This window comes from Centrocercus urophasianus, unplaced genomic scaffold (assembly GCF_019232065.1).
Source record: "Centrocercus urophasianus isolate 14NV4802_14NV808 unplaced genomic scaffold, USGS_Curo_1.0 seq_12, whole genome shotgun sequence".
Taxonomy (NCBI): Eukaryota; Metazoa; Chordata; class Aves; order Galliformes; family Phasianidae; genus Centrocercus; species Centrocercus urophasianus.
This window is the reverse complement of record NW_024884364.1, coordinates 16,330,758-16,355,223: the sequence shown is the minus strand read 5'-3', so window position 1 is coordinate 16,355,223 and position 24,466 is coordinate 16,330,758. Positions and strand designations below refer to the sequence as shown.

Here is a 24,466-nt window from a genome sequence, read left to right as displayed (position 1 = left end):
GCAGCAGGGTGCAGAGGAGCAGGAGAGCTCTGAATGGACACTAAGTATGAAGTTCCCGGGTTGGATGCTCAGTGCAGCTCAGTGCTCTCAGCCACCTGAAATCCCCCAGGCCCAGCTCCAGCCGGCACTCTTACTTGCCCCCAAATTCCCCAGGGACTCTGCTCTCGCCCAGCGCTGCACTCTTAATTGCACTGAAATCCCCCAAGTCTGCAGCTCAAAAACTACCAATGCTTTCTCTCATAGGCATTGGGGATTTTTTTTTTTCCACGTCTATGAGCCGCTGGTACCTCTTTGCATGAATCAGGGCTCTGAAGTTGTGGTACACAGCACATGTCAGGGATCACCTACTGGTGAGAAAGTTCGGGCCTTGCACATGGGGGGCCTCAGCCATGCTCATTCCCATTTCTTGCTCTGCTTCTTGCTTCTTTTCCTTCCTTGCATTCAGTAATGCGTGCACATTTGGCCACATAGCTGCCACCAGGACAAAAAAGAAAGTGCAGAACTTGCAGTAGGCAGTGGTATCCAGATGCTTCAAGGCAGCAGGACTGCTGCCAGAAGCCAAGGCAGGGATAAGCCCAGAGGAGGCTTGGCTCAGCAAGCTGCCAAGCTGCCCTGCTGCAGCTCTAGGCAGATGCTGGAGGCTCGCAGGGTCTAAAGGCTGAAGTGTGCTTATAGCCAGGAGGAGGCTGTGGGTTGTGCTAAAAGGGGTGTGTGTGTATGTGTGTGTGTGTGTGTGTGTGTGTGTGTGTGCACTCACGAAACCAGTGCACAGCTTCAGTAGAAGCATAGGGAGGACGCTGAAGATGTTTTGTAAAACAATTCATTTCCACGTGGTGACTACATTTCCTAATCGACTGTTTGGCTCCGGAAGGTGATGAGATAGGAAAGAATCCTGAAAATGAAAGGAGAGAGAGGCCCCAAAGAGGAAGCAGTGGCCAACACAGGAGCAGCCAGGCTGCGGGGTGCAAGCACTGGAGCAGAGAGGCCGGAGGGGCCATGGGTGTGAAGCATGGTGGGGTCATTGGGGGCAGCGAGGAATGGTGCCCCCTTTGGCTACCACCTTGCAGCTGGGGCAGCCTCTGTCTTCCTCTGTGCTTTGGGGCCGTGGCCACTGTGATTTCTTCCTCTCAAGGATGGCTGTGGGGGCTCCTCCACAGCCCTACTGCAGCTGCTATGGCTGAGAGTGTCCGTGCTGCCAGCGCAGGCCTCCCTCCCTCCTCCCCCTCTTTTTGGGCTGGGCTGTCGCAGCACAATGACGCATGAACTCGTTGCCGCCGCCTCCACTGCCATCCTTGAGGCCTCGTCAGCCGCCGGGAGATCTGCACTGGCCCAGGGAAGGGGCTGTTAACATCAGCTGGTACCCTGTCCGATGGTTGGGCGAGGTGCTGCAAAATACCGGCATCCCGTGGTCACCATCCTGACCCTGTAAGTAGTGGTGATGGGTAGCAGCAAAGCTGGTGGGCAGGAAGCAGCCAGCTCTCCCCCAGCAAGTCTCACAGTGATGATTAACAATTCAGATATTTGCTGCGTCTGTGCTTTTTCTTTCGGTGTTTTTCCTGAGTCAAGTGGTGAAGGGAGAGTAGTGGGTTCTTTAGCCATATTGAGGGCAGAAATAAAAAGCAGCAGGCTTTAAGTGTTTTGGCTGGAAGGGAAATGTTGTTTACAATACCCACTCAGGTGCTGACTGCCGATACCAATGCACACTTCCATAGCCAGCCTCTGGGCACAGGCTTAGTGTTGGTCAGAGCCCCTCTTTGCCCATTTTGCCCTGCCCCATGTTGCTGAAGGGTAGACAAACTCACCCTGCTTATGTAAATGTGGGGCTCACTCTCAAGTTATCTTTGTGCTATGAAAGTCACTGGGAGCCTGCTCTGATTTCCTGACTCCTGCGAGCTACTTTTGGCAAAAACATTGAAAGGAGGTGCATTTATTATCTGCATGTTCATAGAATCATAGAATGCCTTAGGTTGGGGGGGACATTAAAGATCATCCAGCCCCAGCCCCTGCCGTGGGCAGGGCTGCCCCCCACCAGCTCAGGCTGCCCAGGGCCCCATCCAACCTCCAAGTATGGGGCATCCACAGCTTCTCTGTGCAGCCAGCCTGTGTCAATGCCTCTGAGTAAAGAACTTCTTTCTAACATCTAACCTTTCTTTTAGTTTGAAGCCAGTCCCCCTTGTCCCATCACTATCAAATGATGTAAAATGTCAGCCTCCTTCCCGCTTGTAAGCTCCCTTCAAGTACCGGAAGGCTGCAATGAGTCTCCATGGAGCCTCCTCCAAGTTAAACAAGCCTAGCTCCCTTAGCCTTCATAGGAGAGGTATTCCAGCCCTCTGATCATCCTTGTGGCCTCCTCTGGATCCAATCCAACAACTCCACATCCTTCCTGTACTGGGGGCTCCAGTTTTGGACGTGGTACTCCAAATGGGGCCTTACAAGGGCAGAATAGAGGGAGACAATCCCCTCCTTCTCCCTGCTCACCTCACACAGACTTACCAACACATGCCTGCACATTGCACGTGCATGCCAATATCCACAGAGAAGGGTGTGCTTTGAAGGCATATAGTCCTTTAAGTGATGGGCCCAGTGTCCAGGCTGCTGAATGATAGGTGTTTAGTAGTTGTACTAAACTGAGAAATAATTTTATTTTTTTTATTATCTTCCTCTCTCTCTTTTTTTTTTCCTTTTCTTTGTAGTGCTTTCTACATTGAAGCAGTCCTGGGGCAAAACCTGTGTCCTAAATCGATGGAAAACTACGTGGCGTCAATGGTGCTGAGTGCACTGGGGGACACGCTGGGCTACTACAATGCAAAATGGGAGTTCCTGACAAGCGGCCCGGCCATCCACAAGGAGCTGGCAGCCATGGGGGGACTTGGCAACTTCAGCATCAAAGGCTGGAGGGTCAGCGATGACACAGTGATGCACCTGGCCACGGCCGAAGCCCTGGTAGCTGCTGGGAAGAATCCAGATTTAACGCATCTCTATTCCCTGATTGCAAAGAACTACAAGGAGTGCATGAATGACATGGACAACAGAGCTCCAGGTTACCTCTCATTGTGTTGCCTTGGCAGGTCTGCCCTCCGCCTCCTCTCTCCTTGTGGCTAAGCATCTCTCACTTTCCTGTAGCTTGGAGTCAAGGCTGGCCATGCTTCTCACCTTCTGCTTTTGTCTATTGATTGCATTGGTTGTATTTCACGTACAGCCAAAAGTTTTCTACGCTCATTACCAGTTTCAGGATGAACTGAGCGAATAGAAAAAAAGCAGGGTGGAGTGGTTTGGGCTTCTCTGAACTAGATGAGAGAAGACAACATTTTGCTCACATTTATAAGACAGGTGTTTCAGGTCTCGTCTTGAGCTCAGGGGAGGAATGCTAGGTTTTGCACTGGGAATATGTCTTTTCCTACATTCCTAAAGGAAAAGCACGATTTCAGCCATGTAGAAGAGCCATCTTAAAGCAGAACATGTAAACAAAGAGTTAATATAGAATTTCTGCTAATAAATGCTAAAAATTGCACATAAAATATATTTACAAGTGCAGAAATCCTTGCTTGGAATAATTACTAAGCCCAAAGCCCACTTTTGGCTAGTTCCACATGTCCACTTTCTGCAGCTGAACAGTCAGGTCACAGTTATCTTTTCTGAGTCATGTAGCTCCAGGTTCTGTTTCTGCAGAAACAGAACTAAAAGCAGTGTTCAAAGTTCAGCCCACAAGCAGCAGGGATGGCCAGGGTGCGGCAGCTTGGGGAACAATAAGTGGACAGGCTGCAGTGGCCAAGCTGATGCAATATATTCCTGTCATTCCTGGTTCACCCAGGCCTGCTGACCAACCCTGTCTTTTTCTGTGCAGATGGCCCAGCTTAATCCAAATGCTTGAATTAAATATGAGCAATTGAGGCTGGGCTAGTTTTAGCTACTTCAGGCAGCACAAACTGCCTAGCGAACACTCAAATGCTGTGATATAATGCCGAGCTTATACAGTAAAAATAAATAGGTTTCAGACTTGCCTATTTGGAAAGGCCAAAATATATCATGAATGTTCTAGCTTGACATTAAAACTGTTTTCCTGGGAAAATATCCTGCATTATTCTTTTAGGGGCACTGAGCATAGAGTGACAGAGCTGTGCATTTCTACATAGTAAGCCAGATAAGAAATTCAAGCAGGAATTTACTCTGCGTACCTTTCCATGGCCACCTCCAACCCTCCCATAAAGGATGCAAGTATCAGCATTCTTATCCATCATAAGATGGATAATCTCTGTTGTCAGAGCAGACAACAAATAAAATATTTAAGACAAATAAAATATTTAAGAGGGGGTAATGATGCTTGCCAGGATAGCAGCCATCAGGAGGTTAAAACTTCAACAGAACCACTGCTGTTTTGGCAAAGGAACGTCTTGTAGGTCCCCCAGCTGACGGGGTCTACCAAGATGGAGCAACCACAGCTGGCAGTGAGACAACAACTGGAAGCTAACTCTGCTATCTGAGTTTGGTGACGAAAACCTGAGCTGAAGAGTCTAAAACTGAAATGTTAGTAATTAATGGCTATGGTTTATAACATGCCTGCTGCAGTCTTTAGGTGGGTAACTGTGCCCCAGAGCTGTTCTCATATGGAAATGAAAGATTTCAAAATAAATTAGCTACGGCAACTAATTGGAGTAACAAGGAAAGGCCAGGTTAGCTGGCTAAATAAAGATGTGAAGCTTAGTTAGTGGGAACTGTGTCCATGGACACTGACATCAAAACATTTTGGAGTGGAGGGAAACTATGGAAAAAATGGAAGTCTATTGAAAATGCTCTTTTCTATTGAAAATGCATTCAGGAGCGCTCCTACTGCAACTGCAGGGAAGGAATTGGGCTTGCCTTGGTCTCTGAAAGCTGAAATCTAAGACCAAGCTGTTTAATGCTCACTAACAAACTACTAAAGGGAATGCCTAATTCGTATCCTGAAAAGCTGTCTGCAGTTCAGGGTCTCTGTGACATAATGATAAGTCCTAACAGTAGAAGTTGCCTGTCAGTAACTTGTTACGGCAATTCAGAATAGATTGTAACTGAGAGTATAACCTGAGATGATGCTTTTCTGGACAAATTGAATACTCACTGGGGAATTGCAGCTTTTAAGGTTGAGAATGGAAATTTGCTGTTGCAATTTTCACCCAATAGAGAGGAGATTCCCCCAGAATGGTGGGGGAAAGTCACATTGCTCACCTACGCAAGGGAATCCAGATCTGAAAACCAAAACCTATGATAATAAAGGGATTCCCACAACTTTATTAGTCATCAGCCAGTCACAGCAGAGACAAAGGTTGTCTATCTCATTGTCTTAATTCAATGCCAAGTTAATCCCTACACCCATTATGGCTTTTTGTGATGTGTCACAGCCCCGACCATATTTCTTTTTTCATGATATAACTACTCGGCCTGCACAGCTCTCCAGTAAGCCTTCTTCTTCAAAACGTTGCTTTTCATTCTGTTTCTAAGTCTTCTACCTATGGCTACACGGTTGTTTTAACCCACCTTTGTTATATGTACTGACAATTCCTAACCACCCGTTACCGTCTGCATTCATGTAAGAGTCTAGATAAATGGAATGAAAGCTTATTGTGGCTTACTGGTCTAATGGTTGGGGACAATAGATCATCATGGTCCTTTTCAACCTAGGGCATTCTATGGTTCTGTGATTCTATGATATTATTCTATTCCAGAAATACCATCTAGTTGTACACGGTGCAACTTTCTCAATCCAGCTTTCTTCAGACTTTTTGCTTCTATTTCTTCTTTCCTTGGAACAGTCCCCTCCTCAGGTCACTTTTCGGTTCTCATTGTTAGTGAAAGAATTCCTAACTAGGATTTAGTAGGCTTCCAGAGTTTCTGGTTTCAGAGACTCCTACAGCAGTTCCTCCAAAATCTGATTTTCAAAAGGCCCAAGAGCATGATTTCAGCTCAGTCTCCCATCATCAGTTTTCCAGTGATGTAACTTGTTAACTGTTTAAAAGCACATGATTTACAGTACTACTTAAATCTTGGGAGCCCTAGCTGTTGTGCACTGCTTCGTTCTACTTTTTTCTTTTTGTTTGCAGGGTATTAGTGGTGATGTCCTAAAGTAATATGCATATTGTGCAAGTAACTGTTTGCTTGTTATTGCAAAACAGCTTAAGCCTTGTCATCTTCCTCATTTTCCTTTCATTGCAGCTAATGAAAGAACAGTCTCGCTTCTTCTCTGCACTGTTTTGTTGCCTGCTCTCAACCTGCCCAAAAATGCCCTGACAAAATGTTTTCCTCACAGTTTCAACAGGATTGCGAAGTTCTTTTTCTTTTTGTTGGGCAGATTTTGATTTTAAGCTGCCCTGGTTTCTTTGCTCTCTGTCCTCACCAAGAGGTCCATCCAACTAAGGACACATAGGATGACTGGCACAACTTTTTTAAAAATCATGGCTTTGTCCAATACAATCTTTTGGGATCTTCTTATAGGTGTATAAACATAGTACATATAGATTTGAAAAATGCTTCAATTTTCAGTTAATCCTAACAAAGTTGGAAATTATACTGCTGGCATTCTTAACAGTTTTGATGCGGAGCAGCCAGCACTGAACTAATCCATTCCATAGAAAGCTTCTTTAGAGGCTTGAATGCAATGCCTACTTTGAGACATCGTAGAAGGAACCTCATAACTGTTCAGTTAGATCAGTTTTGCCAGTCCTTATCAAACACCATGCCCACTACTTCCTCCAGCTGAGAAGTGTGGCCCTGCAGTTTTCCCTCTGTAAATCTCCTGCAGGCCGAGTCACAGAATCACAGAATGATTTGGGTTGGAAGAGACCTTAAAGCTCGCTCAGCTCCAACTCCCTGCCATGGGCAGGTATATCACTCAGTGGATCAGATGCCCAAGGCCACATTCAACCTGGCCTTGAAGGATGCATCAAGAACATCTGGGCAGAGCCAGGTTTTGGGTCTGGGCCGAGCAAAAGCAGCAGGGCTCATCTACTGGGCAGTGTGTAACACAAGCATCACACCAGAGGCCGGCATGTAGGCACACTATGGCTGAGGCTGGTGAAATTGCAGCACAGGTTTGTGCCTGGGTCATGCTGTGGGGAATTCATGAGAATGAAAGTAGCCTGACAGCGTGGGCTGCGCTGATCGGCAACCTGCTTTTTTTTCCTATGGGGAACCCTTGCATAGGCTGTTCCCATTCTCAAAGTTCATTTCAGCTGACAGGCTGGCTGGATGAAAGCAACAGGGTGAAGCTACATTTTCAGTTTGAGGCAACCATTCAGAGCGAGCAAGCACAGAGCTTGCATCCCACACCTATCTAATATGCCTATAATGCAGCAACTCTGTCAGAAAAAGAAGGATGCTACAGACACTCAGATCAGGACCATGAAATCATCCATGTGACCTTATTCCTGACAGCAGCCAACTGTGATTTATTGCTAACACATGGCTGGGAGGCAATCTTAGAACTGTGCTTGGATTTGGATGTATTTTGATTATTACAAGGGAGCTATAAAATAGACCACCATATACCAAGTCCTATTGCCAAGCTTATGTGTGCAAGTAAAGGAGCAAACTGTTCTGCAGAGTATGTAGTGCAGTGTCTCACTGTGACTAGCAAGGTCCTGGGACATGCAGGTCAAACTGCACCTGAGATAGCAGAAATGCCTGGTAACATGAACTTTCTTGAGCAATCTTCTTCATACTCTCTCCCACTTATCTCAGCTTTCTAAGTGAGCATGAGGAACAAAACGGTGGGAGAACCCCAGCCTTCCAAATCCAGCTTTGCTGTTGTCTAACATACTGAAAAAGTCAAATGAAGGTACCTGAAATCCGCTCATGACTTTATTCTCTGCTGGAGGAGAAATATTTTAGAACTGTCTAGAAGAGAAAACTAGGTAAAAAGGCCAAAGCAAAAGAGAGTGAAAAATAATGTATTTTTGATATTTGATATTTGAAACTTGTTTGCCTTTCCTTGCACACAAACCGGATGCTTAGCACTCCCAACTTGTTTCATGGCTGAAGTCAAGGAAAGTATCTGCATACTGAAATTTAGATGCGTTTGCACAGGTGGCTTTACCTATAGATGTGTTGGGCTAACTAACGTGTCACCAAAACTGCAGCACAGGAAGAAGCAGAATCATTGTTTTGAAAAGTGAATAGCAGAAATAGGAAAGGGATGAGGGCAGGCAGAGAGAAGTCAGTGTGTGCCATCCCACTTGAGGAGACGCAGAGCTGGGCTGCGGTTGGGCCAGGGGGTCTGCCTGGAGCAAGAGAGAGCTGAGGAGCAGGGACGAAGTGTTGAATAGAGTGGAGAATGGACCATCACCACTCGTATAATTTAAAAATTAGAAGGGAATTTAAGAAAACTATTAAATGGGGGCTGGCCTAGATGATCTCCAGAGATCACTTCCAACACCTACAATTCTGTGAAATACTTTGCATAACAAAACTGTAGCTCTGATTACGGTAGGATGTTAAAGGAGCCTGAAAACGCTCATTGTCTCAAGCTGGGGAGAACAGTTCAGGGTGGGTAGGTCTATGGGGATACGTGTGGTACGTGTGGCCCTTCGGGTCTGAGCTCTCAGCCACGCAGAATCCTCTGCCTGCTGGGCAGTGCTGCTGGGCTGCGCTCACTGCACCTTTTGCAGTCTCAGCACAGTTAGCTGCTAGTGGCTCTGCTCAGACAGCAACTGCAGTCGTTCTTCAGCTGATTTAGGAGAAACACGGCAAAGCCAGATACACACAACCTTGTTGCCACGAGGCAAGTACTTGATTTATCACTTTCCGACAAAGCAAAACTGCAGTGAGGGAGATCTGGGTTTCTTGCAGAGAACATTTCCTAGCGGCCGAGGCACTGGGAAGGATTCCTGGGCAGGCTGGTGGCTCTCCGTCATTAACGGCTCCTGTGTAAGAGTTGAACAGCTATCAGGAAAAAAGGAGAGATACTCATTCTTGCAGTGAGTTGGGATCGAGGTGCTCTGATGGCCCTCCAAATTTCCCTTCCCTTTATGTCCATCTAGGTCTCTAGTCCCGTGTGTGCGTAACATACCTAGCACATACAGTATGTGTGCTTTACAGATGCCATCAAGAAACATGAAATGCAAATATTAACAGTAACGGTTACACACATAAATCAGCAGGGGATTGTTTTTTACCTCCCTGGGCTTTTTAATTATTTTCACAAACCAGAACGATTGGCTCTCTCTGGGAATGTATACCCAGGGTACGCTGGCAGTTTCAGGCAGGAGACAGCAGCTGGTTTCTCAGGGAAGCCTGAATCCCTTACGCCAAATAACGGTCCCTGGGAGACCACCCTGCATGCAGCACCGGCAAGCACTGTGCTCCAGTGCGGAGGGGCACGTTGCCAGCACCGGCTCTCTCTCCCTGCCCAGGTGGAACATGTATGGATAATGCACTGAAACTGGACCCGGCGAGACCGGAGACCTGGAAGGCTCCCTTCAGCCCCAGCGGGGGTGGCTGCGGTGCTGCCATGCGCTCCATGTGCATCGGGCTGCGTTTCCACCGTGCTGCTGAGCTGGACACGCTGGTGAAAGTCAGTATTGAGAGTGGCCGGATGACTCACCACAACCCCACCGGCTACCTGGGCTCCCTGGCCTCTGCTCTCTTCACTGCACTTGCAGTGAACGGCGTGCCGCCCCTGGCCTGGGGGAAGCGGCTGCTGGATGTGCTGCCGAGTGCCAAGGCCTACGTGAGCAGCGCTGGTTCCTCCGTGGAGGAGAACATGAAGCACTGGTGAGCTGCTGGGATGGGTTCTGTGGGGAGCAAAGTGAACCTAGAGCACAGGAGGGTGAGCTCCGTTCGTACCTAAGCTTGAGGAGTCACGTTATGGTGGACTCTTAGAGCAGTGCATCCCTGCCATGGGATCTGACATAATACATCTAACATACATCTAACATACAAATGGCAGGTTTAGTGTCACGTAGCGCTTTTTGCACCCGATATAAGGCAGCCAGGCTTTTCATCTCAGCCATGATCTGATGAAAGATGAGAAGCAGGGCTGGGGAACAGAACCAGGCAAGGGGCTGAGCTCAGTCTGAAAGTGGTAACCAAATGGGGACGTGCACCCAGTGTAGCTCTGCACAGAGGCACTCTGAATCTTATGGATGACTCAGTTCTCGGTCTGAGCCTTTGAATCCTTTGAGGTGACAGCGGCAGGTGCTAGGCTGCCTTCACCCATGTGGCTGAAGAGAGGGGAAATCTCAGTGCCTCTTACTGTAAATCCCATCCCTTCCAACAACAGGGGATGCCTGTTTTGATGCTGAGCTGCCGCTCCGGGCTCTTTGGGTGGCATGTTTTCAGCTGTATGATTTGGCAGCAGGACTCCTCTTACTGTAGGTTCAGGTTGGAAATTAGGAAACATCTCTTCTCAGAAAGAGGCAGTGGCACAGGCTGCTCAGGGAGGTGGGAGAGTGACAGTCCCTGAAGTGTTCAAGAACCATTGTGGCACTGAGGGACACGGCTAGTGGGCATGGTGGGAATGGGCTGGTGGTTGGACTGGGTGATGTTAGTGATCTTTTCCAACTGTAATGATTTTGTGATTCTAGGTCTTACTTTGAAAAGCAATGGAAAGCGTACCTGGAAGAGAGAGGCATCTTGGATGGGGTCTCGCCACCCACCTTCCCCTCCAAGTATGGTGTGGAAGAGAGGGACTCTTTTTACACCTCCCTCAGCTACAGTGGCTGGGGGGGCAGCAGTGGGCACGATGCCCCCATGATCGCCTACGATGCACTGCTGGGTGCAGGGGACTCCTGGACAGAGCTGGCTCACCGTGCTTTCTTCCACGGGGGAGACAGTGACTCCACCGCTGCCATTGCAGCTTGCTGGTGGGGAGCCATGCACGGCTTCCGTGGCATCGCCTCCTCCCTCTACACTGACCTGGAGTACAGGGAGCGCCTGGAGCAGGTGGCCAAGGAGTTGTACCGTATTTCCCAGGCTTAATGTACTTGAGGGTAGGCCACGATGAGGCTTGCATTTTCTGTCAGTGTGCTTGCTTCAGCACGGAGACCATTTGAGGGCTTGGTGGTGGTTTGATGGGAGCATACAGCAGTGTACCCAACCTGCAAGCAGCTGAGCTGAGAATTTCCTCCTCCTTTGCACAGTGGTTGAGTCTTAAGTAGAGGAGGATCACCCACTGCAGCGCTGCCAGTAATGCTCCAGCAGCTGGACAGGCAGCAAAATGCAAACAAGCTGCCCCAAAACAAGGTCCTCCCACTCTTAAGCATGCCAGAGAGGATCAGGGATTCTCATGCCTGACTACAGGACTGGCAGAGCTGCTTTGCAGTAAACCAACAATGGCTAATACAAGCTCATTACCTTGTACTGTACTGTCAGTGAGAACTGTCACCAGCTCTAAAAGCTCTCCTCCTCTGCACAGTGAATACAACAGAAATTGCCTCAGCCTGCTAGGAGAGGAAGCAAACAGCCAGCTGCCTCAGGAACAAGAAAGCTTTCTTACGTGATTATTTTAGCAGATTGCTTTTTTTGTTTTGTTTTGTATGAGCGTAGAAAGAAACAGAAACTCTGCTGCTGCATCTCAAGTGCATTGTGCAGCTTCATGGCACTTCTGCTCTATGTGTAGGAATGTATCACACTCAGTTTGGTTAACAGGGGACGTAAGCCCTGCTGACCACACCTGTATTGAAGATAAGGGTGGGTATAAGGAGAACATGAGGAAGTTGCATTTTACATCAACTTCAGCAGCTTCTGTACTCAATTATACTTATCTGCTTACAGCGATGGTTATTGGTGTTAATGGTTATTTGCTTACCACTTATCATGTATTATTCCATTAAAAAATGTTTCTTCAAATCCAGACTATGGCACAGTAAAATACTTATTATTTCAAGAGCAATTTCAAAAACAGTGTGTCCCATTCAATACATCGCCCTGGAATGTCTCTGTTAAATGCTATTTTCCACGATGGATGAAGAAGGGGGTGGGAAGGGAGAGTATGCTGGGAGAGCCAGAGGGGGAACGGTGCCCACAGGCTCCACCTGGATGAGTAGTGAAGCACTGCTGGGGAGGATGGAGTTATTGCAGTGGAGAACAGGGCTGGAGGGAAAGGCTGCCCAACAGGGGGAGTTGGCTCTGGAATTCAGCACACCGCTATGCAGAGACTGTGCATAAAGGCGCAATGAAAGCCCAGATCAGACAAACACCAGCAGCAGTATGAGTCACAATTTCAACACAGTTTACTACAGTTCTCGGGTGTGTTGTATAAAACATGTTTTAGTGCAACATAGTACAAAGTTTTTTTTGTTCTTTAAAAAAAAATCCCAAACATTTTTCCGACATCATGCATGGATAAGCTATCTCTCTTTCATCTTGGGTTCATAATAGAAAGTTACAGCAGAGAGAGTGGTCTGAAAAGCTTAATGTTGAAACTCATTAGAGTTCGCCTATAAAAACAGAGACGTCTGAGACTGGGCAACACACTGCCAGAACAATGAAGAAACATCACTGGCAAGATACTTTCTGGACCATCACAGGCGCCGCTTCCTGGCAAAGCCTGGGCTTGGTGCAAGAGCTGCTGGGCTGGGGAGGGACCAGTTCTGGCCATGGAGAGGGGGCCAGGGGAAAGCCCTCCACCGGAGCCCTGGTCTGGGCAGCGCTGTTGAGGCAGCAGGCTGGGAGGAGGAGCTCAGTTCAGATGCAGCGCATGCGCTGGAAGAAGAGCTCCTGCTGACTTTCTCTTTTTCCTTTAAAGCAGAAATGAATTGCAGTTCCTACCCTCAAGCAGTATGTACAAGAGACACTAAATTTATGAAACAATACCCACTGGCTGCAGCTGCTGTTGTTCGTGTCGTGGTTCTTCAGTTCCATTCGCTTTTCATCCCACTCCTCTCTTTGCAGACTTCTTATCCAGAAAGGGAAGACAAGTGCGTGGGTGCGTGGTATGTATGTATATATATATGTATATATATATAGAACTGTGATATTATGCACAATTATGCATACGGGCCAGTAAGCAATTATGTCTCAAGGAGAGAGACTTTGCAGAGGGTGAGTGAAATTTGGGCTTCTCAGCGGAAGAACCAAATACCATTCTTGTGAAGGAGTAGAGGTGGTTGACATCAAAGGTCTGGCGGGCTCCCCCATCACTGGAATGGGACTGTCTGCATCCATGTGGGAAGATGCAAGCTCCACTTGTAGCTCATCTTTTAGAGAACGTGCTGTGCAGATCTCCCACCTGAGGCTTCACCACCAAAATATCAAGGCATTGGGGACCAACCCCATGAGTGCTACAGAGCATCTCCTGAAGTTCCCTTCTCTTCTCGAAGATCTGTCTGACCCTCCTGAAGAGGACAGCAGCTGTAGGCATGGCACCTCTCTCAGACGAGGCGGGGGGTCTTGTAGTTGCACCCATCTGCCCCAGTTGGTTTCAGCCATGCTGCAAGAAATAAATGGCTGGATTTGCCAGGAAGACATCAAGGAAGACAACAAAAGGCCGTTTTTGGCAAACACTTTCTTCCGCCAGACAAAATGTTTAAGGTGTATCGGGGAGGAGGCGGTTTCCTCCACAGGACACAACAGGGGTACTTGGTAGTATGGGGTACTTGAACACAGGTGCCCCATGTGGAGAGAGCCCCAGTTTGCTTTGTGAGAGCCATATCTTTCACAGAAAGAACAGCATTTCCTGTCACAGAGGTTGTGCACAACAAAAGCAGATGACTTTGCCAGGAGAGAGGGCTTACGGTGAAATGGTTTCTCCTCCTGACTTCCTCCTGAAGTCCTGGAGATGGCATACACAGACACACACATAGGACATTTCTCTCAACCCAGAGGGACATGGGAGCCCCCAGGGCGTAGATGTGCCGCAGGCCCCTTATCCAGTCCAAGCTAGCGCTGGGAAGCAGTGCAAGGAGCGGGGAACCCTGGTGACACGAGGTTACCTGCATGTCCTCGCTGTGTGTCTGTGACTGGGCTCCTTGGCTGAGCCACCCAGGGACTGGGAATCCAACCTCTGGTACTTTCTCTTTCCCCCTTTCTTTAGTCACTACTTTGGTCAAGTTGAAGCCTTCAGAGACTGGATCCAGCCACCCATCCCAGGCAAGCAGGGCACAGAGGGGAGCTGCCTTGTCAGAGGTGGCAGCATGGAGACACGGAGAAACCAATCTCTGGTATACTGGACTGTAAGAGGACTCTCTTGGCAACCAACAAAGTCAGAGCTTTCAGGTATCTTCCTTCCATCCCCTCATTCAGTTCCTGGAGATAAACAAAACTGCTTCTGTCCCAATTTTGAGTGCACTGAGAATTCAGGTTCTCCAATATCAGGAAATGCTCCCAAAAGGTGAATTGCCTCCTCCCAGAACAGTACTGCCTTCTCTAGAACAGTAATGTGGAGGCACAAAGATGATGAGGACAAAGCCAGTTTTGAGATGGACTTCCTAATACCCCAACCTGCCCATCAGGACATGGTCCTAGCTTTATCTGATGTCAAAGAGGAGTAGCTGGCTCAGCACACCTTGGGAAAAAGACCTTCTTCACCATGGCACAGAGTATAAGGAGGAAAAACAAGGTCTGCTTTGGTAAACAGACACATTGACCTCCATTGAGATGGTCCCAGGACCAAAAGCACCCCAGGAACTTCTTGCTCCGTGGAGAGAGGGGAAAGCCTACAGTTCTTCGGGAGACTAAACAGAAACGACGACAAAAAAGTAACGTCCCAAAGGACAACAACTGATGGCATCAAAAATTAACAAGAGGAATATCCGCTATGTACAGCAAACGCACAGACCTCCGGTCTGTCTCAGTGGCTGGGTGCATTCCCACACGTGCTGGAAGAAGCCTTAGACCTTCCCATCCATGCTGGCTGTGCGCTCCACAGAGCTCAGCTGCTACATCGCAGCACAGACGCTGAAACAACTGAAACAAGAACAACAAGAACCACTCTTCCTCAGGGCTCCTGGCGGGCCTCTGCCTCTCTCTCTCTCTGCATGTCCCCCTGAGAGCCTCTGCCCCTTTAGTCTATGGTTCCTGGGTGGATGCTGAGCACCGGTGGCTCTAGGCAAGTGGGTGAGTAGTTGAGGTGTGGCTCTTTGATCCACAGCAAGGGAACCCCGTTTTTGCCCTCCGAATTCTTGCTGGAGTTCCGGCTCTTGAACCGCACCAGGAGGATGGTGATGATCAAGATGCCGAAGATGGGGAATGGGTAGAAGAAGACAAAGTAGAAGAGGGCGTCATTGGAGCAGATGACAGACTGCAGGGTGGAACCTGAAAAGATGAAAGATGTCACATTTTATACCTTCTGTAATGCAACAGCCCACAAACTTTCAGAAACATAAAATCAAACGCTTATTAATCTGTATCAATTCAGGAGATTGCGCTATGAGAAAGACATCAATACTGGAAAATGGAGCACCAGAAGAAAGGTATCACAGGCCATGTTTATCTCCCACTAAGAGTTACACGAGTGCTAGAGAATTCCCTAGAGAAAGAGTGGGATGCCTGGGGACATCGACTCTTCTCACCTGCATCCTGCACGTGAACAGCAACTGTGCCTGACTCCTCCTCGGCCAGCCGGTACCACACACCGCTGGGGTCTGCCAGCCACTCCTCCACACGACACGAGTAGTTGCCCGTGTCAGTACCACTGGCCTGCAGCACCGTCAGGCGGAAGAGCACTGCCGAGAGCCGCTGGAAGCACAGGCGGTCCTGCCAGCGACCTGTCCCAGAGCTGAAAATGGCGTCAAGGCCCACGCTCAGCACCACCTCCTTCTCCTCCTCGTCTTCCTTTTCTTCCTCTTCAGCACGGCCACCCACCTCTTTGGCTCGGAGGTTGTACCACGTCACTGCGAAGTGAGACTCGGGGCTGGAGCGGGACAGAATGCTGCAGTCCAACTGGAAGGACTCCTTCTCCTGCACTGTGAGGTTGGCAGTGGCCGTGTCCACCTGCAAGGTGGGCTCTGAGATAACGAAAGAGGAGAGGTGAGCATGGAGCAAAATGCTGCCTGCAAAGCCACCCTTTCCCGGCACAAACACATAATCATGGACAGAATCGCAGCATCATTAAGGTCAGAAAAGACCACTAAAGTCACCCAGGCCAACCATCAGCTCATTCCCACCACGCCCACAAACCATGTCCCTCAGTGCCACATCTACCCTTCTCTTGAAAACCACCAGTTGCAATGCCGGTGCAACTCAGGCAAAACCCACAAGCTTGACACGATCTGCCAAGTCCCACAAGCACCCGTGCAGCCAACCCCACAGAAGCAGCATCCTCACCTCGCTGTGTTCCACCTGGCCCAGAGCCAAACTGGAGCTAGCTGACTGACAGCCCTGTGCTGCTGCAGCTCACACAGACACACTAAAGGATGTGCCGGGAGGTACCAGCGGGCACTGAGGAGTAATCACAACCACTCAGCTGCCAGAGCAAAGTGTATTTCACTCCACTCTTAGCATGCCCGAAATTGCTCAATGGACTTGAAAAATCAGTATGTCTAACACGCGTGAGGACAGATTTTTTTTTTCCACTGAGTTGGGAAGTTAATTAGTTAACAGGCTTCTCTGCAGAAATGACCGCAGAACAAAAACAGCAAGGACACTTCCTAACGTTTCTGTTTTTTTTTTCTTGCTGCAAGGCTAGAGAGATGTTTGTAGCTAACTGAGATACAGTGGCCAGAACTAAGATGAGTTGATTAAAGGCTGACTTCAGGAGCAATTAACATCTGATTTAGTCATCCTGCCAGGGAACACATACTCCGGGGATCACAATCAGCCCAGATCTAAGCTTTCATTTAAAGATTAAAAGCCCTTCCTAATGCACGAGTTCAGAACTAAGGGCAAGGCAGCAGCTCGCTGAGGAGAGGCCCCTTTCTCCTCTAGTGCTGACAGCAGGGCAAGCCCTACCTCTTGCAGGTAGCTGGGTGGGAGATGGCCCTGTGGGAGAGGGCACCAGGTACTGCTGTGCCCCAGAGTGAGGTCTGCAGGCTGTGGGTGCCCTCCCCAAGGAGAAGGAGAATGGGCTTTGCACTATGGCACCTGTCCTGTAAGTTTTTCCTGTGGAAAATTTTCATTAAGGCCAGAGCTGTTAAGGCTGTAGGCAACACGAGTGTTTTCGGCTCCCATCTTCCTCAGGAGATTCCTACAGGAATGAGGTAAGCCTTGAGATTTCAGGGACTTCTGAGGTAAAAAGGAGGAAGGGAAGGAAATGAAATGGCTTGTCAAAACAAACAGCCTCCCCCATCTCAGCAAGTTAAACAGAAAGAGAATTGCACTCTGAAGATGCCGAGAGGCTTTTTTTTTTTCTCTTTGCCCACAACTATGGTACTGGAAAATGAGTATGGAGATCCTCACTAATGAGACGTGAGTCACAAGCTATCTATTTTTAAATTCAGTCATTTTTAGGTACCGCCTGCGAGGAGGAAAAAACAAACAACAACAAAACACTTTATACATATCTATATATCTTAAATTAGTGCAGCCCCAACTCATCCTCTTCTTCCCACTCCACATCTTCCCACAATTCAGAAAGAGTCTAAAGGATTTCCCCTCACACTCAGTCCCTCGTCCACTAAGTCTGGCAACATTTAGCCTGAATGAGGAGCTCCACTCACACTGTGCAGGCACACAAGGTACAGGGACTGCCCAGGGACCCTGGGGACCCTCTACTGAAGCCATCTCACACAGAGAAGCTTTGAGAACAAGGACTTTGTGAACAAAAGCTGGGCTGTCCCCTGAGACAACTCCTGCTCTGCAGCATAAATCTTCTCTGCAAGGAATTATAGCAAAAACCTTCCCAGAACTGTACTGTTTTGCCAGCTCTGTGGCAGAGCTACGTCATTGACACAGTGATGAAATGTGCAAGCGTACAGCACCAAAAGATGCTAGCACAGAATGTTTTTTTTTTTAAAGCTGGAAGGTACCCGGCGAGTCAGGACTGTAACTTTTGTTGGACCTACAGCCTTCCTTTCAAACAGGCATTTAATATGGAGTCACTTGCCTAAAAGCTAGAGAATCCGTGTTTCCCAAGGCAAATTGTCCTTGCCTCTTGTTATCTATTATTAAAACTGACAGAACTGGAATTTTCTCCCTGCTTGGAAGTTCTTCAGCACTTTTCCCCCTCAAAGACAAAAGAAAGCACGAAAAACATCCTGATCCCTGCCTCCCTGTGGTCTGGACATGGCCAAAACAGTGTTATGGAACAGAGGGCACCTGGATCACTATTATGAGTGAGAGGGGGGCCTCTCATGCCTCCTGGCCAATGACAAGTATCCACTCGCTCATACTGGCTGGCTCTTCCTAGCCAGTAATGAGTTGCCTGGTCCCAATCCACAAAGCCATGGAGCTGCATGCCCTAGATGTACTTCTTTACCTGTGGAATAGAGGGCAGCATCATGCCAAACTGCCTGCACATCAGTGAATACCTTGACTCCACTGCTGCTTACTTCCTATGCAAGGACCCGGCGCCTTGGGCACATGTCTGGGAAGCACAGAGTGCTTCTGCTATCTGACTTTCAATCCAAATGTGAATAACATCTAAAGTTTATTCTACTGAATTTGACAAATGCGCTGTTAAAAAAGAAAAATACAGGTGCAGTGGTGACAAAAATCGCAGATCTATCTAAGCTCTGCAGGGCTTGCAGCATGCCTCTTTCAGAAAAAGGCAATGAAGACAGCCAAGAAAGCATTGTTGTGGCCCATAGCACAGTGGTCCCAACCTCTGCCCAGACTCACCACCATTGACACACAGACGGTGCCCTGTTGCATTGATCCAAGAGGGCAGAGAACTGCTCAAAGCCAGTGGCATGAGACCCTCCTCACCTGGCTGCTTCACGATGAGGGTGGTGAGCCCGGAGAGGTCCTCTGCCCGCTTATACCAGCGGTCGCTGGGGTCAAGCAGCCACTCCTCCACACGGCAGTCATAGGCCCCGCTATCCCGCACAGTGGCGTTCTGGATGGAGAGCAGGTAGAGGCCCGGTGATGGGCTCTCCAGGTGGAGCCGGCCCCGTAGATTCCCCAGTGTTGCCAGATCCCCGTAGCGCAGAGTGCTCTGACGGCTCAGCCGGGCCACGGCTTCCTTCTCTGGGTGACCTGGCCTCCAGACATACCATTCCACCTGGAGCTGTGAGGAAGGGCTGGTCCGGCTGCTGACCTGGCACTCCAACATCACCCACTGGTTCTCCAGCACTGTGATGTTCCTGTGGGTTTGGTTCACATGCAGGCGGTTATCTGCAGGAAAGGACCGCAAGAAAACAAAGAATCATTAAGGTTATGATCAGTTAGTCCAGCTCTCAACTCATCACCACCATGCCTGCTAACCATTTCCCTCAAATGCAAGGTGACCGAAGGCTGTGTGTCTCCCCACATGCCCTTCCCTCAGGTCTACAATCCTATAGTGTGATGAAGAAAAAGAGGAAAAGGAGGAAAAAAAAGGAAGAGAGAAGGAAAAGAAAATGAGACGGGCCTTCTGACCATTTGGCGTGGAGAAGTGGGAAACTCCACATCTCCTGCTAGGACCTGGGGGGTCCCGGGTGTGTGAAACCTCGTGAAGAGAGGTCACAGCTCAATTTTCTCACATTTTCCTGTTGTGGAAGGCACGAGCCTGGTCACACCCCAACCAGTAAGCTCTCCTGCTTTGGGAAAAGGAAAAAAAAGCAGAGGAGGTACTGCTGATTATAGGGAAATACTACTGCAAAACAAGAAGTGGCACAAGGGCAAAGTCACACAGTGTTTCACCGCATTGGGAATGCCCCTGGTTTTTGCTCCATAACTTCATTGATACAGCGGGAGTGATTGCAATCAGCTCTTTTATGCAAAATGATGTGTGGTACACTCCTAATTCCTTCACGACCTCGATGAAGGGGCACAGCTTGGACTTTCCTGGTACAGCTGCTGCAGTAAGCAATTGGCACTGCACAGTGAGGGGCAGGTGATGAAGAGGAGGGGACAGATCACAGCTTTCCCCTCCCTGACTGCCCCACAGCCATCTTGAGAACTTGCAGCTAGAAACAAGCAGCTAGGACCAGCAATGAACAGTGTGCTCTGGCATGCTGTGCTCCCTGCACAACCAGGAGAACAAACACTTTGGGCACTGGCTATGGACCATACCCGATACCCTTCCCACACCCTTTCAGATAGAGTCTACACTGAGCTAGCCAAATCCAGACAAGAGAAAACTCACTTAGCATCTTACTCTGGTCCTGCTATCCAGCTGTTTCCGCCCTGCATGAAAGATTTTCTTTCTCAGAAATAGGCATCTGGGGCAAGCAGGATCACGGCAGGCTTCTTTGTGAAGTAATGACGCTCTGCCTCAGCATGCATGGGGTGCAGACTGCTCTCAGAGATGGTCTTTGCCCCTCTGCCTCCCATCTTACCATGAAATCAGGGCTCTGTCCCCAGCTTATGCTGGCCTGTCTTTACCAGAGATTTCCTTTACGACAGAAACCACCACCAGAGCAGATTTCTCCCCTCCTGGCAGCCAGCTCCCCCACCTCATTAAGCTCATTACTCACATCTCATGCATACAGTGCAGAGGAAAAAGAGATAAGACTCTCTACGCCTGCCAAGATACAGACTGTGCAGCAGAACATGACAATGCTTTCCTAGGCAGGCACACAGCAGTTCTCTCTCATTAGGTCGCTAGCTGACACTCTTGCTACATGATGCTCTTGCAGATAAAGAAACCAGATTGGTTACAGCAGCTCTTTCAATAGAGGGGAGCTGACATCCTTCACGTGGGACGCTGGAATGTACATCAACCCAGCCTAAGTGAAAGGGGGAACATCCCTTTGTGCACGGATGCGCGGGCATGAGAATACAAAGAGTCAAAAAGCAAAGAGTGACAAAGCTGAGAGGGAAGTAGAGTGAGGGACGCCAGCTGCTCAGCATGAGAGCAAGCGCTCAATCAACCAAAGGGGACCCCACCAGCGTGCTGTGCAGTACCTGGCTGCTTGACAGTGACCTCGGTCCGTCCCGACACCTCCTCTGCCAGCTTGTACCAGGCGTGGTTGGGGCTGAGCAGCCATTCCTCCACATGGCAGTAGTAGCTGCCGCTGTCGCGGACCTCAGCCCGCTGGACCGTGAGGCTGAAGAGCCCTCCTGATGCCGAGCGCTCAAACTGCAGCCTGCCCCGCAGCCCCTCCTCCTCGGCGTAGGTGCCGTACTCGAAGGCTGAGCTGTGGGTGGTCTTCAGGATGAGCTTGCCGTCGGCATCGGAGGGCTTGTGCACGTACCACAGCACGGCAAAGTGCGAGTCGGGGCTGGTCTGGGATTTCACCGAGCAGTTGAGCGGGATGGGGCGGTTCTCCACCAGGGTGATGCTCCGCTTCGACTTGCTCACCTGCAGCTTGGTCACTGCCAGGGGGAGACGAAGGAAGGTGAGAAAAGGGGGGGTGTGAACACGGAAGAGAAACTCACCTGTCTGGGGAGGACCCAAGAGCTCTCCCCCAGCTGCACATGTGGCTGCGCTTGCCTGGCTCCCACTTGCACTGGACTTTCAGAACAAAAGCATTTAGATGTTCTCTCACCAAAGCCCTTTTTTTTTGCTTTCCTTCTATTCTTGTGTCCTCCCACCAGGTTCTTTCAGCAAGAGACTTGCTTTTTTCACAGTTTCTCCTCTAAAATCCTTTCTTTCAACTCACTGTGGTCTAAGGCACCAAACGTAGCAAGAAGGCTACACCCAAACTCAAATTCCCTGTCTATACAACGGTTCTCTAGACACAAGGGTGAGTTTTCTGATGATGGAATCACACAAATTACAGCTTATACCAATGAGCTGTTGAGTAGTTTCACAGAAAACCATTTCCGGGAAGAGTGAATTAAACAAGTCTCTACTGCTGTCACACTGGTGGGACAAGTAACCCACAGACACGCTACAGCCAGGGAAGTGGTCAGGACTGCCAGCCCCAGGTCCACCATGCATTGTGTAACCTGAGAGAAGCTGCAGACACACCAATGCTCTTGCTTCCCAAGCGTGACGGCAGTTCCCATTCTGCTAGCTGAGCGGTCACAGCTTCAAGGACAACGTTAGGTCTTGTCCATGTAGGGGAGAGAGTGACGCTGGTTTCCAATTTCCCCCTCCCTGTAGGAGCAGACAGAGCCTTCCCCTGCACATGTTCAAGCAGCTGCAGTGAGAGTGGACCAAAGGCACTGCTGCTTGCAGAGGATACAAGGCGCCCTCATGTGACACTTGCACTGGCTATGCCCTGGAGGAAAGCTCACCAGCTAAAGGGCAGAAGAGACATGCAGCTTCTGCCACCACCTTCGCCTGAGTGCTGACATTCACGAATAACTGATGAAGGGTGTCACAATAACAGCCTATAATGGTTTGCGATAGCTGAGATGCAGAAGGCCCATGGCACTGTGCTGTTCCAACCAGCCCATCCAAACCTCTCCCAGCTCCACCACCACCTCACATGGCTGCACCCCTCGAACAGGCAGCTGCTGAGTGAATAGCCCCTGTGCACAATCTCTAAATGAAACCCGTTGGGTACCAGAGGTACTGCATGAAGCGCAGAGCTACAGGCACAGAAGACTGAAATCTGCCAGGGGAGCTGTGCAGATCCATGCCCTGGAAACCTGGCCCACGCATCCCGTGTTTGCGAGGAAGACACTCTGCCCCCTCTCTCATTTCAAGTTCCGCCTTCCTTCCAGCTTCCCCTGGACCCCAGGGTCTCAGATGCCTGCCAGCACAAGTGATGATGACGACTCCAGGGGGACAGAGGGTATACACAAACAACATCAAACAGAAAGAAGAAACTCCTGCTACAGTGACACTTTGTGCTTCAGTACAGTATCAGATATAGGCATCCTGGTAACTCATTCCCCTGGAGCCCACCCTGCACACAGCATTAATAAGTATGCTAATAAAGCTGTGTTACGGGCATGGCACGCAGACGGTGGAGGGAGAGAAGGTGGGAAAGCAGTCCCTCGTTCTTCCTCTTTAAAAGACTTCAACTTAATGGAGAGATTTAGCATCGCATCACTGTATTTCTGTGGCACCCCTGCTACCCGACACACACCATTCATCCATCCCCTTTGTTTCAGCCCAGGACAGCAGCCTCAGCCACCCGTCCATTCCACCTTCTGGGCTCTTAAGGAAGGTTATTTCAGGCATTAATCAATCTTCTGAGTCCCCGAGAGAGGAGCCAATAATGTGGAAGGTGATGCTCGGCAGCTTCCTTTCTCCCCCAACCCCCTTTCCAAACAGTTTATTTTTAATTGGTGCTGGATTATTTTCTGCAACCGTTACTAAGGAAACCTCTGTTACTATAGCAACTGTGTATGTTAAGTCAGTAGCCCTATATCTATTAAAATGCAGCATATACACACATGCTGTGTGTGGTAGGGTTGCTCAGCACCAAGATGTGTGTTGGAATTGGTGCTACCCCCATGCCCAGGCCTGCAGTGATGGGACGATGACTTCTGCAGTGCTCCCCCTGGGACAGAAGGCTGCACAGGGAGCCACAGCTCTGACATCCTGCTAGTTAAGATTGCTTCAATGCAAAGAGAATCTTACTGTGCCCTGTGCAATTTGCCAGGTCATGTTTAAGTTACCACATGACATGAAAATTGCTGTAGTTGCTGAATGTGACATCCCAGGCACTCAGCCAGCCAAACCTTGCACTCTGACACTGGGAAACTCCCTTTCCTAGCCTGGGGATGTGTCTGGGCAGAGGGCCAGGAAGGGGCTCAGCCTCTACCTGCTGAATTGATACAGGCTGCCCCAGGGCACAGCATGCTCCACTGAGCACCCTGTGAGTTTGTGGGTGCCCCCTCTCAGGAGCCATTAGAGGCCAGGCTGGATGGGGCTTTGAGCAACCTGGTCTAGTAGGAAGTATCCCTGCCTATAGCAGAGGGCTTGGCACTAGATGAACTCTAAGGTCCCTTCCAACCCAAATCTGTGATTCTATGCCCAAAACACCCAGGTGGTGGGTGCAGCTGTGTCAGCTGGCAGGGTTACGGGCAGCTGCTGCTGAGCTGTCAGGAGGCTGATGTTCTCTTAGCAGTCTCCTGAACATCTGCTTAGGGAGGGAAACAGATGCACGTGTCTAGGTGAAACTACTCTGCATATTATCGACAAGCCATAATCCCGTTGCCACAACATCTCCCAGCTCCCTAGAGGGTGCCAGTAAAGAGGATATCATACTTTGACATGCTGTAATTGGCCCTGCATATGCTTTTGAGGCTCTCAATTTACACTGGCAACAAGTCATGGTTGCAACCTTCATATTTTTCATAACTCAGCCACACAAAACGGAGTGAATTCTTCAACAGTGCTGGGGCCCTTAAGCCAGCACCAAGACTGCAGCTATCAGCTGCCCACTGACACAGAGAAATGCTGTCCTGCACCAGTGTGGGCATCCCATCACTTCTGCTGGAGGACAGCAGGAGGCTAAATGGGTCATGACTGGAGCTGGAGCCTGGCCAGGACATGAGGATGCTGCATCCCTGCTCGGATGGCAAGGTTGGCAAGGATTCTAAGTGTCCACAGAAGGTCTGTATTCTCTCTGGCCAC

The 24,466-nt window shown here is 49.3% G+C and overlaps 2 protein-coding genes across 3 annotated transcripts in view; one reads left to right on the top strand and one right to left on the bottom strand.

Moving 5' to 3' along the window:
- Window positions 1-1,266: 1,266 nt before the first annotated feature.
- On the top strand, window positions 1,267-11,821 carry ADPRH (ADP-ribosylarginine hydrolase). The gene is made up of 4 exons (XM_042809763.1): window positions 1,267-1,425; window positions 2,694-3,040; window positions 9,381-9,741; window positions 10,554-11,821. The coding sequence occupies exons 1-4, from the start codon at window positions 1,370-1,372 to the stop codon at window positions 10,945-10,947; spliced, it is 1,158 nt and encodes a 385-aa protein (XP_042665697.1). The 5' UTR covers window positions 1,267-1,369; the 3' UTR covers window positions 10,948-11,821.
- A 361-nt stretch (window positions 11,822-12,182) lies between these two features.
- Window positions 12,183-24,466, bottom strand: part of IGSF3 (immunoglobulin superfamily member 3) — a 77,395-nt gene continuing 65,111 nt past the window's right edge. For both annotated transcript variants that reach the window (XM_042809761.1, XM_042809762.1), the window contains 4 exons: window positions 20,893-21,303; window positions 18,772-19,179; window positions 15,480-15,914; window positions 12,183-15,222 (listed from right to left, as the gene is read on the bottom strand). In XM_042809761.1, coding sequence (XP_042665695.1) covers window positions 14,972-15,222; window positions 15,480-15,914; window positions 18,772-19,179; window positions 20,893-21,303 — 1,505 coding nt within the window. In that variant the 3' untranslated portion in view covers window positions 12,183-14,971. The remainder of the gene's footprint in view (window positions 15,223-15,479; window positions 15,915-18,771; window positions 19,180-20,892; window positions 21,304-24,466) is intronic.